General features: G+C 41.1%; 1 protein-coding gene across 1 annotated transcript in view; it reads right to left on the bottom strand.

Moving 5' to 3' along the window:
* Nucleotides 1–14,162, bottom strand: part of LOC117432607 (tyrosine-protein phosphatase non-receptor type 1-like) — an 87,663-nt gene extending 73,501 nt beyond the window's left edge. Inside the window, exon 1 of the mRNA XM_034054580.2 lies at nucleotides 13,883–14,162. Within this exon, the coding sequence (XP_033910471.1) occupies nucleotides 13,883–13,945 (63 nt within the window). The 5' untranslated portion in view covers nucleotides 13,946–14,162. The remainder of the gene's footprint in view (nucleotides 1–13,882) is intronic.
* Nucleotides 14,163–16,298: the final 2,136 nt, after the last annotated feature.

Below are 16,298 nucleotides of genomic sequence, written 5' to 3'. Positions count from 1 at the left end.
CAACTCGTAAAACAGTTATTGGTTCCTGGGCCTTTTCAGTCGAAAGTCATGAGACTGGCGCATGATATCCCATTTTCAGGTCATTTAGGAACTGAAAAGACCCAGGAACGAATTCTGGCCCGGTTTTATTGGCCAGGGGTTTATGGTCTTGTGCGGAAGTATGTATCCGAGTGTCCTGAATGTCAATTAGCTGCCCCTAAGTCAGTTCGCCCCGCACCTCTGGTTCCACTGCCAATTATTGGGGTACCGTTTGAAAGGATTGGTGTAGATTTAGTAGGCCCTCTGGAGGGAGCAGAGTCAGGATATTGGTATATTTTGGTAGTAATGGACTACGCAACATGATATCCAGAAGCTGTTCCCTTACGCTCTATGAACGCAGAAGTTGTAGCAAACGAATTGGTAAAAAATTCTCTAGGGTGGGAATCCCAAAAGAAATTCTCACTGATCAGGGCACTAATTTTATGTCAGGCTGTATTCAGCAACTATACATATTATTGAAAATCCGTTCAATTAGAACCTCAGTTTTTCATCCTCAAACGGATGGGCTTGTTGAACGATTTAATCAGACTTTGAAAAGTATGTTGCGCCGCTTTGTAGATCAAGAAAAACGCAATTGGGCCAAACTGCTTCCCTACTTGCTCTTTGCAGTTCGTGAGGTACCACAATCCTCAACAGGGTTTTCCCCGTTTGAGCTCTTGTACGGTCGGCAGCCGCGGGGTATCTTGGATCTCATAAGAGAAGGCTGGGAAGAACAGTCAAGAGAGTCTAAAAATGTAGTAAAATATGTGTTGCAGTTACGCGATCGCTTAGAATTAGTCGGTCGATTGGCGCATGATAATCTCAAAGCGGCACAGCAGAAGCAGCAGCAAAGCTACAATAAAAATGCAAGAATCAGGAACTTTCGACCTGGAGACAAAGTGTTGTTGTTGCTGCCCTCATCGGAATTTAAGTTGTTTGCTAAATGGCAGGGTCCCTTTGAGGTTATTCAAGCAATTGGTAAAGTCAATTATGAGATCCGACAGCCCAAACCGTGGAAAGAATGGGAGGTCCATTTTATATCTCCTGCACAGAAAGGAGAGGACTTTTGACCCTCAACTGAGCCAGAGTCAGCAATTGAGGTCCCGATGGGGGAACAATTAACTCCTGATCTTAGCACAAAGAGGTGAGCAATCTAATTAATATGTTCGGTGATGTGTTTTCTAACGTGCCTGGAAGAACGCATTTGATTGAACATGCTATTATCACTCCGCCAGGTCTGAGAGTTAGACAGAGACCGTATCGCATTCCAGAAAGTCGGAGAGATTCTGTTCGGAGGGAGGTGGAGTGTATGTTGAAACACGGGGTAATTGAACCTTCCCGAAGCGAGTGGTGTAGCCCAATTGTACCAATAGACAAGCCAGACAGGTCACTACGGCTATGTATCGATTTTAGGAGGGTGAATGCTATCTCCAAGTTTGATGCATATCCCATGCCTCGAGTAGATGAACTCTTAGACAAGCTGGGGCGAGCTCGGTTTATTTCAACTCTGGATCTGACGAAAGGATATTGGCAGATTCCATTAACGAAAGCCTCTCGTGAGAAAACGGCATTTTCAACACCAGAGGGTCTTTTTCAATTCTGTACTATGCCGTTCGGACTTCATGGAGCTCCTGCTACTTTTCAGAGACTGATGGACAGGGTATTACAACCTCATCGAGAGTACGCAGCTGCGTATATCGATGATGTAGTCATTTATAGTTCTTCCTGGAGAGAACATTTGAATAAATTAGAAGCCGTCTTACAGTCTCTGAGGATGGCGGGGCTCACAGCGAACATGGCAAAGTGTGCTATTGGAAAAGAAGAAACTAAATATTTAGGTTTCATAATGGGTAAGGGTAGAGTGAAACCGTTGGTTTCAAAAGTCCAGGCTTTGTTGGATTCACCTGTACCTACCACGAAAACCCAGGTGAGATCATTGTTAGGGTTGGCTGGTTATTACCGCCGCTTTATTCCACACTTTTCCACTATAGCCGCCCCTCTCACTGATCTCACTAAAAAGAACGCTCCAAATAAAATTAAGTGGAGTGCAGAGTGTCAGACGGCCTTTGAATCTATTAAAACTAATTTGAGTCAGGCCCCAGCATTAGTAAGCCCGGATTTCAGCAGAGAGTTCATCCTTCAGACAGATGCATCGCAGACTGGTCTGGGGGCGGTTCTGTCCCAGGAGAGAGATGGTATAGAACACCCGATATTATACATCAGTCGGAAGTTACTGCCCAGAGAACAGAGGTATTCGGTAGTGGAGAAAGAATGCCTGGCAGTAAAATGGGCGGTGGAGTCTTTAAAATACTATCTTCTGGGACGACCCTTTGTACTCATCACAGATCATGCCTCTTTAAAGTGGTTAGACACGATGAAGGATTCAAACGCTAGGATTACACGGTGGTACCTGGCACTCCAACCCTTCACCTTTCAAATAAGGCATCGTGCGGGTAAGTTACATCAAAATGCTGATTTTTTTTTCCCGTGAGGGAGGGAAAAAAGGAGGGGTTAGAGGTTTCCGAGTGTTCCTTCGGCTCCACTCTGAGGGGTGGGATATGTGATGAGTCAAAGGGGTTTCGGTCTGTAATGCAGCCTCCCGACAGTAGAAGGCAGCAAACCAACTCGGGACTTCCCTTACCAAGGTCTCGTGACCATGACGAAAGTCATCTTTATGAGGGGCGGCACCTTGGTGAGGGGCGGAAGTACGAGTATGTAAATCCCGGTCACTCGAGTCAAGTGAGTTATAAGGACACTTGTCAGTTGGGGATTGGTGTTCCACTGACTACCGAGGCGGGGCGTTGCATACTAAAGGGAACGTACTACTGTGTTCGGGGTTGGTCCGAAGGGAAAATAGGCGGGGTAACGAGGCAGAGGGAGAGACGAAAGTTTGGCGGTGGTTTTTAAATACTGGAGAACTGTACTAATATTTTCTTTTCTGTTCTATCCCCTTTTGTTTTATGTCTGGGGACTCCGTGAAGACAACCAAGGACGTTTTCACTTCTCTTCTTTTGGATTCTTACTCCAGCAACCCCTCCCTCACGCCGTTTTGTTTTCTTTGTTGATTACTTTCTTTTTTTGTATAGAGAGAGATCATAATAAACCTGTTTATTCTTCTACACATAAATTACTGTCTGGACATTCCATTTGTACTCGCACACCTCACATACACCTACCTACTTTTTTAAAAATAGACTGAATATCCCAAACTATCACATAGTAGGCCTATATTTAAATCAGACAGTACTTATTGAAACCACTTTGTGCTCAACTAAGTAATGGAACTAATGCAATTCCTTGTCCAAATGTATTTTGTTTTATCCATAAGTTCTACAAGAATGCATTTGATATGCCATCAGTACGGTGAACCAGGTTATGTTTCATCGTTGCAAATGAAGTCGTACAAAATTATCCTCTTGACAGATTTTGGTAACTAACAAACCACAAAACAAACAAAAAAATGTAACGTATGCCTAGGGCTTCTAATTTTTGGTTTTAACTGGTAACACAACGCACAAAAAAAATTAAATTAATCTGTGGACAGCCAATAAACACCGGAACACACCAGAAAAACTGTGGAACTGGTTAATCAATTCATGTTGACTTTACCCTATTCTCATTAAAAAATAAAACCTACTACAAAAATAATAATAATAAATACATTTCCAAGTGCTGCTGGACAAATCCCGCCTTCCTGACTTGTATCTATCATTGATTCGTTCTGAATACTTTAAACCCGCCCCAACTACCAAGTGACAGCACATTCCTACATTTCTATTGCAGATTCCGCTTGCAAGATTTAAAACGAGATTACAATCAGGATGGAGGCTTGTTAGTAGGATTTAAAGCTGTATTACAGTTAAGATACAGAGAACTTTAAGAATTTTGGCTAAATGTACAAAAATGTCTACACACAAACTCCAGAAGAATGTGCCCGTGACCATAGGGATTTAATTGTGGAAGACCACAATGGAAAGAAACTACAACTTAAGTGTGCAAGTACTGTCAAGTTACTATACATATATTGACAGAAAAAAAACGCTCAAGCATTTTGGAAAGTAACCGAAAACACTTTACCTTTTAAAAACCCAAAACAATTTACATAAAACTCGAAAATAGCTAAAAATAAATCACCGAAAAATAAAATTAATAAAAAACAGAAGCCCTATGTATGCCACATTATCGTTGAACCCTGCATTGTATGACCTTATAAATTATAAGGTTACAAATTACAACCAAGCTGTTTTGAACATGAAAGTTAATTCCAGCACAATAACCGCTACATTTCAAAGATTCATGCAACGTGTTCCAATGACTGGTTTGTAATATATGTCAGCTCCCACCCGGTCTTTTTATTTTTAACCCTTTGAGTAGGGAGCTCTAAATACCCTACAGGAGTGAGGTTTTTTTCTGTCTTCTGCATGCACTTGATTATTACGAGTACAGCGTACAAAAAGCTGAAAGCTATAGGTTTGTATGTATGAAACGAATACTGAAAATACAGACATATCATTTTTACAGTAAATAAAACAAATAAATATTAATTATAGGTCATATGGAAAGGTTCTGACAAAAAAATATAACAGGTAGGCAATAAACAAACAACGGGAGAGGGAGTGGGAGTGTCTAATGCTTCAGCGTATGATACTCCTGAAGCATGGAGCAACACACAGAGCCTGGCACCGCCTCTTCACTGTCACTTGACGTTGATGGTAAATATTCTTCACTTATGTCTTCACTGACACACTCGCTGACATCCGATCCAGTGAAAGAATTGTATGTATTTGAATCTAAATCGGAATTCAGTATTATTTCTGAGCACTTTATAGACGACATTGACATTTTAGTGACTGCTTAGAGGAGAAACCTCAAAATGGAGCGAGGTAACCAGTGGAGTACCACAGGGATCAAGTATTAGGTCCTCTGCTATTCCTAATCTACATTAATGATTTAGATTCTGGTATAGTAAGCAAACTTGTTAAATTTGCAGATGACACAAAAATAGGAGTGGCAAACACTGTTCCAGCAGCAAAGGTCATTCAAAATGATCTAGACAGCAGTCAGAACTGGGCAGACGCATGGCAAATGACATTTAATAGAGAAAAGTGTAAAGTATTGCATGCAGGCAATAAAAATGTGCATTATAAATATAGGAGATACTGAAATTGAAGAAGGGAACTAGGAAAGAGACCTAGGAGTTTATGTTGACTCAGAAATGTCTTCATCTAGAAAATGTGGGGAAGCTATAAAAAAGGCCAACAAGATGCTCGGATATATTGTGAGAAGTGTTGAATTTAAAATCAAGGGAAGTAATGTTAACTTTACAATGCATTAGTAAGACTTCACCTAGAATATTGTGTTCATTTCTGGTCACCTCGTTACAAAAAGGATACTGCTCTAGAAAGAGTGTAAAGAAGAGCAACCAGAATTATCCCGGGTTTAAAAGGCATGTTGTATGCAGATACCAACTCCCCAGTAATGTTGTTGAAGCCGACACCCTTGGATCCTTCAAGAAGCTGCTTGATGAGATTCTGGGATCAATAAGCTACTAACAACCAATGAGCAAGGTGTTCTTGTGTTCATAAATGCTGTACAATTTGGAAGAAATTAACTAAGAAGTAATAACAGAATAAGGGAAATCAACAAAGAAAAAACACACGCTGGGTTTGTTTTATTAAACAGTGGCATTAGTTAGTTTGCATGTTTATAGCTAACATTTTGTGTTAAAGCACATGTTTCATTAGTAAAACAGGGGACATACGCAAGGCAGTGATAACCTATTATAAAATGAAACCAGATGAATGAATGCACCTCAAAGACGGTATTTCTCTGATTCGTACTGAAAACAAGGAAGACGTTACTTGGATCATGGTAACGTTATAGCTAGCTGTTTTTTTTTTGTTTGTTTGTTTTTTCGTAGTCAGAATTGATAAAGTAAGAATTATCAACCTATTGTGTGTTCATTTTTAGCATGGGTGAAACCAGGGTTAACATTATAACCAAACTGGAGCAGCCATTCTCCATGACAGATTAAATTAGCATTTTATAGACACGGAATAAACTTAATATCCTGTTAGGTCACTGCCTCTTATCTCATAAAATCGTAATGTTTAACAGCTATTTAATTTTACTTTTGGTCTATAAAAGAAACTTTATACCTTGAAATTGTATCCGTGTTGTTCAGTATTGTAGGTCTGTGTACTCCACTGTCCAATACGATGTTAACGTCAAGCCTTGCACTTGAGGTCGTTTTGCAGATATGAAGATGCGAGCTGTACAGAGTACAGAGCAGACTGAGTGGAACTGCTGTGCTAGCTCTGTGTACTTGTGAAAGCATTAGGAGGCTCACAGGTATGTGCTGTACAGGAACTAGACTCTCACGTGTCCAGTCTTGCTAGAGTCCCAGTCATTGCTGAAACATTTATCATATAATAAGTGAACCCTCGAAGAGCCTCATTCAACCCGCAGCATTCCCACACCAACATGAGCTTCAACAGCAGCACAGAAACAAGAGAGGAAGAGACACTAAAGGAACTAGTCCCTGAAACGGCTGAACATTACCACTGAAGAGCTCCCAGCATTAGACTGTGCCCCGCTTCACACAATCTCACTACAGGGTCACTGTGAGTCAAATCAACCAACATCCAGGAAAACCCCCTCCTCAGCACTTTCATGTTGCTGACATTGTGTGCAATGGAAGACAGAGGTCAGGTATGAAACCAGGCCAAACACTTAAACTCATCGATGAAGATTTGCTGAGATACACCCCCTTTTGTGGGTGTGTGTGTGGGGGGGGGGGGGGGGTAGTCATACTTGAAACACGTCTCATTTTGGAGTTATTTTGAGGATCTAAAATGATGTTTAGAATGTCAGTAGCCCTAGGAATGCTTCTGTACAGATAGCCAGGGAGGTCTTCTGTGGAATTCATGCATAACATGTACCACCGCTTTAGTATTCCTGTGTTGAGGGGGAACAGATCATCGACAGTTTACATGACTGTCAATCATCAAGACATGCACTGACTGTGCACTTTCATTTGCCAGCTACAGCACCTGTCATTCAAAGCACCTACTTTGAAATTAGCGGGTTAAGGTGTAGGTAAGCTTTTGCTATAGGTATACAGTGACAGTTACTAGTTTGAGTTGAAAATGGGGTGCAAGAGAAAAACACTTAATAAATATTGTGCACAATACCCTGAGCGACGGCTAAAGTCTCCATGGCAGGATGAAGCGGGCGCGACTGCCTTACCTTCCAGTGACTCCGAGTCCAGCTGTGCTGAAGCAGGAGAGGGGCGGACCTCAGACTCTGAATAACAAGTGCAAGTTAGTTCTGTACAACTATCTAATGTTTTGTTCTGTGCACATTTTCAGTTATATTTTATAATTAAATAATTATAATTTGTGCTATAAAAGTCTGTGTATGCAGCGTTTTCTACAGTATACTTGAGAACATCTTTAAAATTTGTGTAGGATCTTTTACAAGGTATAGCTCCGCTTATTAGAAGGTTGGTAACCATGGTTTTGTTGCATGTTAAATATGATAAAGGATTTCACTAAATGAGATGTTTTTCAATGGCACACTTTTTTTTTTTTTTTTTTTTTTTTAAAAGCATAAAGGTCAATTTCACCCATTCTCTGCCTGAATTGAAAAATAATAGATCGAAAAAAAAGGGTAAATTCTTTCTAAAATAAACGCTGACATTAATCGTTGATTTGGCAAAAAAATAAAAGTCGAATAGTAGCAAGCCAAATTATGATGTATTTTAACAGCCCTGGTTAGTATTTTCTAAGCAAAGAAACCCTAAATAAGCAAATAACGTTTGAACATGGTAAAGACTTAAACTACAAAGTTTTATAAATAAATAAATAAATGAAACACCTAAGTGTTTTATTTAGGCTGTCACTCGATTCAGATGTTTGATCAGTTCATTTATGTGCATTAGTTGATTAACCGGTAGATTCACCCATACACATTTAAAACAATTTGTTTTTTAAAATATAAAACGATCTTATAGTGCCTGTAATACTAAAAAAGTCAATAGACTCTCTCGATAGATAGAGATCAAATGCAAATTCCAATACATTGTTATATTAACGCTACTGTTTAGGGATCAATGCCACAAATGGGAAATCCACATATTTTAATATATATATAGTTTTTAAAACTTGTTGTACGTATTCACAGGGGTGGGAGGGCTAAATAAACGAAGCATTCTGTTTATTATGGATGTTTACTTTTTTTTTTTTATTTCAGAATGTTTTCATTTCAAATGGTGAAGCATTGAATGTGTTTTTGTGTTACTGCAATTTTTGTTTTGCGTAATTTACATACCACGGGTTTCTCGTCCGGTTCCTCAGAATACTTCCAAAAGCATTGTTCATTTGTTTACAGATGCCATTTTATTAAACATATATAACAAACTTCAGAAAAAAAAGCTTGTCTTTAACTTTATTATACCGTGGAGTTGATACCATACCACGCCTACTACTGCAGAAAAACAGAGTGCACCAATGAAGCGCCAGATCGACCGAGAACAAAACCCGGCCCCGTGTCAATCTTTCTGTTGCACCAATTAGAAAAGCCACTTGAAGGCAACTGCCAACCCCCTTCCTTTACATAATATCCGCCCTGACGGAGGCACCACAGCAGGAGAATAAGCAACGGACTGACTGGACAGGATGATAAATAACTCAAATAATACATTATAAAATATGTGTTTGGTGAAATTTGTCACATGACCGATTATACGTCTAGCATAATATTCAACGTTTATTATTATTATTTTTATTTATTTATTAGCTGATACTCTTATCCAGGGCGACTTACAATTGTTACACGATATATTATTTTTACATACAATTACCCATTTATACAGTTGGGTTTTAACCACTTCAGAGTTTAAATGTTTAAAATTCTCTAGAATTTGCTGATTATCTTAGTAGAATCTTTACAGTCCAGTGAAAATTTGCTATAATGCAATTCAACGGACCAACAGAATCCAGTCTTAATAGGGGGTGGCCAACTGTCAAAGAATTTTACAAAGATGTTATTTAGTTTTTCCTATTGCACAAACCTCTATTACAATAAGATATATCATGCACAATGAACCACTACACTCCTTTTGGAAAGTACATTTCCATGTACCTGAATATACTGCTAGCGTCATCCTCAGCTTGGAGTGGAGTTATTACCGTCACATGTACCTGAATATACTGCTAGAGTCATCCTCAGCTTGGAGTGGAGTTACCGTTCCTAGCAGTGCTGAGTTCAACGATAAACAACATTGAAAAGGGTTAAACTAGGGGTTTTATTCAATTAAAGATGTTACTCAAAACATCAACTAGAACACAGGTGTCATACATCACACACACCACAAGATCAAAACCAGCAGTGTGACATCACAGACCACAAGATCAAAACCATCAGTGTGACATCACACTCCACAAGATCTGAACCATCAGTGTGACATCACACTCCACAAGATCAGAACCATCAGTGTGACTAAAGAGCTGAGGACCATGAGCGCTACCAACAGTGTTTACACGGCAGTAAAGAAATGGCAAGGAGCCGTTTCATGGAAACTGAAGAAGTGCTTTTTAAGACCTAGATGTCATTAGGTAAGCAAATGAGGTGTTAGGATGGTAAAGTCTAATAAAAAGACTTGCAGTATGTGGAATACCTTCTTGTGTTCTCAAGAGGGATGGATATGTCCCCATAGGGACGTCACGGTATCAAATTTTGACGGTATGGTAACCGTCAAAAAATATACCACGGTTACTGTCGTACCACGGTATAATGTCATTTTTGTGTAATCCATTTTTAAATGGCTATTTAAAAGAAATACGCTCAAGCCGAGGACATTTAACAAGAAAATTCACGAATTTAAAGTTTTAAAACAAATCCAACACACTGATACAGCAGTTCAGTCAGGCACTACCTAACTGGAAGTAGTGTTCACTCCAGCTCACACAGGCTCAGTAAAATAATGCTGCTTTTTTATTTCAAATTACTGTGGAGAGACATCAAAATATTAACATGTTCTGGACTCAGTCTGGAACGACAGGGGGTAAGGATGTGACCACTGCAACTGAATACTCTCATCACCTTTATCAGTTTGGACGGCAGCCTATTAGATAAGAGAAGCAAAGTGTTACCTAGCAATAGCCAATCGAGTTTGTTTTAAGACATGCAGTGCCCGCCCATTGATCTCTCAGCAGAGTGCAAAACTTAATGATGAGAAGACGGCGCCTGCAAATTTATTTATTTATTTATTTTTTGGCCTGCATGTTAACAGCAACGAACACAAAGGTAAGAAGAAAGGTTAAGGTGGGTTTGACACCGTTACAAAGTTAAGCAGCATCTAGGGGACTTATTTCTTGTTCCTATCCAATTTTAAATAACTTTAGCATAACGGAGGCAGACGTGTTAAAGGGACTAGGAGCTCTTAAAATAAACAAATCCCCTGGGCCAGATGAGATCCTCCCAATAGTACTCAAAGAAATGAAAGAAGTTATTTACAAACCGCTAACCAAGATCATGCAACAGTCTCTTGACACAGGGGTTGTACCGACAGACTGGAAAATTGCAAACGTAATACCGATCCACAGAAAGGGAGACAAAACCAAACTAGGTAACTACAGACCAATAACATGTAGAAAACAGAAAGTACTGATTAGAGGAGAAACCTCAAAATGGAGTGAGGTAACCAGTGGTGTACTACAGGGATCAGTATTAGGTCCTCTGCTATTCCTAATCTACATTAATGATTTAGATTCTGGTATAGTAAGCAAACTCATTAAATTTATAGACGACACAAAAATAGGAGGAGTGGCAAACACTGTTGCAGCAGCATAGGTCATTCAAGATGATCTAGACAGCATTCAGAATTGGGCAGACACATGGCAAATGAAATTTAATAGAGAAAAGCGTAAAGTATTGCATGCAGGCAATAAAAATGTGCATTATAAATATCATATGGGAGATAGTGAAATTGAAGAAGGGAACTATGAAAAAGACCTAGGAGTTTGTTGACTCAGAAATGTCTTCATCTAGACAATGTGGGGAAGCTATAACAAAGGCCAACAAGATGCTCAGATATATTGTGGGAAGTGATGAATTTAAATCAAGGGAAGTAATGTTAAAACTCTACAATGCATTAGTAAGACCTCACCTAGAATATTGTGTTCAGTTCTGGTCACCTGAAAAGAGTGCAAAGAAGAGCAACCAGAATTATCCCAGGTTTAAAAGGCATGTCGTATGCAGACAGGCTAAAAGAATTGAATCTATTCAGTCTTGAACAAAGAAGACTACGCGGTGATCTGATTCAAACATTCAAAAAGAGGTATAGACAAAGTCAACCCAGGGGACTTCTTTGACCTGAAAAAAGAAACAAGGACCAGGGGTCACAAATGGAGATTAGATAAAGGGGCATTCAGAACAGAAAATAGGAGGCACTTTTTTTACACAGAGAATTGAGAGGGTCTGGAACCAACTCCCCAGTAATGTTGTTGAAGCTGACACCCTGGGATCCTTCAAGAAGCTGCTTGATGAGATTCTGGGATCAATAAGCTACTAATTATTATTATTATTTATTTCTTAGCAGACGCCCTTATCCAGGGCGACTTACAATTGTTACGAGATATCACATTATTTTTACATACAATTACCCATTTATACAGTTGGGTTTTTACTGGAGCAATTTAGGTAAAGTACCTTGCTCAAGGGTACAGCAGCAGTGTCCCCTACCAGGGATTGAACCCACAACCCTCCAGTCAAGAGTCCAGAGCCCTAACCACTACTCCACACTGCTGCCCTTACTAACAACCAAACAAGCAAGATGGGCTGAATGACCTCCTCTCGTTTGTAAACTTTCTTATGTTCTTATTTTTTTTTTTGATCCTCTGCATTGGTGTGTGCTGACTGTGTTTCTCTTGACCGATATGATAGATAAAGCTGCTGTTACTTGTTTGGTAAATTCATAGGAAGGCAGTGATGAAAAGTTACAGTGCCTTGTTCTTGCTGATATTTGAGTATTTGTGTTTCATTTACTGACAATCACATTTGCTAGCGATCATTGTTTAGTAGGGCAGTTTATATTAAATATGACATCACTTATTTAATAGCCTACTCGGATAATCTCATGCATGGCAGTTTGCAGAACTTGAGATGTCTGTGTTCATTAGTTAGATCTAATGAACACAGTGGCTCACCGATGGTCAAACGGTATATAAAAAAATGCACCCATATCACCTTAAACCGTGTGAATTTGGTAATCATGGTATAGAAAAATGGTTGTGGTTTCAAAACCGTTGCAGTTTATACCGCGGTTTACTGTGACATCCCTATGTCCCCACAATCTGACATGGTCTGAACATGCTAAATGATGTTAGTACCAGGTTTGGTATTAACATAATTGACCATTACAACAGCATCTTTCCACATGGGACCAATAAGATATCTGACTAATAGATCTGACACTCTCCATTAAAAGGGTTTCAAAACTCCTGCCTACTGGTCATTTTAAATAATACACTTCATTGAGGGAACTTCTGAAACTCAGGGCTGGAGTGATCTCCTTCCAACTCTGAAACCCAGGACTGGAGAGAGTTTCTAACTCTGAAACCCAGGACTGGAGAGAGTTTCTAACTCTGAAACCCAGGACTGGAGAGAGTTTCTAACTCTGAAACCCAGGACTGGAGAGAGTTTCTAACTCTGAAACCCAGGACTGGAGAGAGTTTCTAACTCTGAAACCCAGGACTGGAGAGAGTTTCTAACTCTGAAACCCAGGACTGGAGAGAGTTTCTAACTCAGTGTGATCTCCTTCCAAACCAGTCTTGTCACACTGAATGTGTGCTCATCAGACTGAGTGCAGGTGAGTATACAGTAACTGTCTGATCACACAGTGACTTTTCATCATACCCCAGTAACAGCCCCACACCCTGGCTGCTGTACAGTCACGCAGCTGTGGTTTCGTGGTTAACAGCTCTTTGAAGGAAGTTAGGAGGGGCAGCACAGTCTCTGATACGAGTACAGTGACAACCTAGTAGAAATGCGCTATTTCCACTCAAGTAAAAAAAAACAAAAAAAAAAACACAGCGGTCTCTCTAACTGTCGAATGTACAGCAACGGCCCTGCACTATCAAATAACACAACTGACACAACACAGTTTGAATAAACTTGCAATGTTGGAATCAACAATATGTACATATGGCCGAACAGAGTGGGTCACCTCGGCCACCAATCAGTGTACAGCGATAGCGACGAGCACCCAAGGGAGCCTGCAACTCAAACTTCCAAAATACAGAACTGTGGAATTCGTTTAGGGAAGCAAGTGGTTTCGCATCTACATAACGAATTAGCATTTAATGAAACGCTACCCCGTTCTGTATAAACCTAAAATCATTTTAATGATAAACAATCTGTAACTGTAGTGACAGCACCTCAAGTAAGCCTATAGTGTGAAGCAGTAAAAACTCCACCACAGTAAAAAAAAACACTATAAAAACGAAAGTACACTGGGGTGAATGGAGTAAAACAGCACACAACCCACACACGGCACGACAGAAACACAGTTTATTTTTAAACATTCTTATAAACGATGAAATGACACGATTAGAAGTGTTCGGAATTCCGGTTTAGAAAGCAGGCGTTCTCAAAACCGACGGCTGTCTCGAGTTTCGAATTCTCTTAACCAGGAAAAAACCTGCCACTAGCTTTCGTTCATCTCCCCAACCCGCCCCGACTTCACCCTCCCTCTCCCGGGTCTGCTCAATGTCCCCAGTCCCTCCGTGTCCTGTCAATCCTCTTCCCATCCCACAGTCCGTCCCCACTTCATCTCAGTCTCCGCTGTACTATGCAGTCCTACCTGGTAAATGGCGCTCCAATTCCCGGACTCATCGATCTCCCGAAACTCGGTCTCCATCGCCATGCTCGCTGCTGCCTCGCTCCCGACTGCCTCCCGTTCAATTGTACACAATCAATCGGATTGTATTTCGCTGCTTTGCTTTAATTCGAAGGGTTTTTATCGGCATTAAGGTTTAATATGATCTTTACTGGTGTTTCCTAGCCTGTTCTAACCGGAAACACGCCGCTCGCTCCTCACGCACCAACGCGGTCCCTGTACGGCCATCATACCCGCCCATTCCCCTGCCCTATAACCAATCACAATACAATCCAGGAGGAGGGGTCAAGATAGGGACCAATCAGCGTTCACAGAATGGAGGCGTAGCAGTTGGACCAATCACCACACAAAGACAACGCATTGGCTGCTCGGGTCTGTAGTTCTTTAATAAGACGGTCTGTCAGATAAGTAGGAAGGCCGCTATTGCTATACTTTTTATGCAAATAAACAGGACTTGACAACTGTTTATAGAACGCGACCGTTTCCAAGCTGTCTTCTCAAAACTTCAAAGGAATTGTGTCCTGAATTCAAGTATCCTCGACTTATCCTGCCGCGCTCGGGTTATCCTGACGTCACGGTGCTAAATGCTCATCAGACTGCACATGGAAATGAGCGGTTGTTTTCTGAAGTGTCTTCAGACATGAGACAGAAAATACATTATCCTCCTCCACGCTAAGACGTGGACGCTTTGCATCCCACCCAAACCAAACAAGGCTCGGTGTTTTCCCTGACACTAAGTGAACTCTGTTAATCACGGCTGTATTGATGACATATGAATCCGTGCAGAACCCCCGGTGTGTGGCGACTGCTCACTGTGCTGTCTGTGGGTCACTCCGAGTGGTCTGGTGCTGTGACTCTATGCGTTTCCATCTGCCACAGGAACTGACTTGCGGGTGATTTAAAATCCGACTTGTGCATTTCCATCAGCAACAGATCTAGACCAAATCCATTTCAATAGGGACTCCCTCAGCCCCAGTTAGAATAGCGGGCTGGTGGAACTCCATCTCTCCAATTCAAATCCATTTCAATAGGGACTCCCTCAGCCCCAGTTAGAATAGCGGGCTGGTGGAACTTCATACAAATATACATACAGGTGATCTTTGACTTGTGTGTGATGCGCAGTTACAGATTGCATTAGACTGCACGCTGCAGGTGTCTGAACCACTTTGTAAAGGTCTGGGCTCGTCTGCGTGCGTGGTTTAGAGTGTTTAACCTCATCTCATTGACGAGTCTCAATCTGTTATGACAGCGTGTCACTCAACGCTGCTCAGTTTGTTTTACAGAATGCCCTGGGCATCCTCTGGTCAAGGCTTACGGACCCCAGCTAGAGTACCACTGACCTGCAGAACAGGAAGCAGCTGCAATAGCGTCAGGTGTAGAAGAGGCGAGTCAGGCTGGGATACTGTACTGCTGTAACAAAGACTTCAGGAGCTGCTCATACTAATAGAAAGATCTGTCTTATATTAGTATGCACTGGCGCCATCTAGTGCACAGCAGTGTATTGCCAGCAAAACTAAAGACAACTACAAAGATCACTACATGGTGCTGGCTCTTCTATAAAGACACTCTGAGTGACGACAAGACGTAAGAGCGCCCCTGAACTCAGGAGAGAGCAACACAGACTTATAAAGTGAGCATTTTCATGAAACCATTCATTTACATTTCTTTCTGTTCTATTCAGTTTGGATTCAAAATCCACCCAGGTAGAAGCGAGTGGGTTTAAATTACAGGCCAATGTGGTCTGTGTGGAACCAACCAAACCTTAATGACTGCCTCCAATCCAGGGAATCACATCCTATAATGAACATTTACTGCCTGTGGTCTCTAATGCTCATTGAATTCAGGGTCAACTAATACATGAACATGGGCTTCACCTTAGTGAAAAGTAGAATAAAGAAGCCCAGGGATGCAGTGTATCTTTCACAGCTCCTCTGAGACACACAGGGATGCAGTGTATCTTTCTCTACACAGCTCCTCTGAGACACACAGGGATGCAGTGTATCTTTCTCTACACAGCTCCTCTGAGACACACAGGGGTGCAGTGTATCTTTCACAGCTCCTCTGAGGCACACAGGGATGCAGTTTATCTTTCACAGCTGCTCTGAGACATACAGGGATGCAGTTTATCATTCACAGCTGCTCTGAGACACACAGGGATGCAGTGTATCATTCACAGCTGCTCTGAGACACACAGGGATGCAGTTTATCATTCACAGCTGCTCTGAGACACACAGGGATGCAGTGTATCTTTCTCTACACAGCTCCTCTGAGACACACAGGGATGCAGTGTATCTTTCTCTACACAGCTCCTCTGAGACACACAGGGATGCAGTGTATCTTTCACAGCTGCTCTGAGACACACAGGGATGCAGTTTATCAT

This window comes from Acipenser ruthenus, chromosome 29 (genome assembly GCF_902713425.1).
Source record: "Acipenser ruthenus chromosome 29, fAciRut3.2 maternal haplotype, whole genome shotgun sequence".
Lineage (NCBI taxonomy): Eukaryota > Metazoa > Chordata > Actinopteri > Acipenseriformes > Acipenseridae > Acipenser > Acipenser ruthenus.
This window is presented reverse-complemented; position numbering and strand designations above follow the sequence as displayed.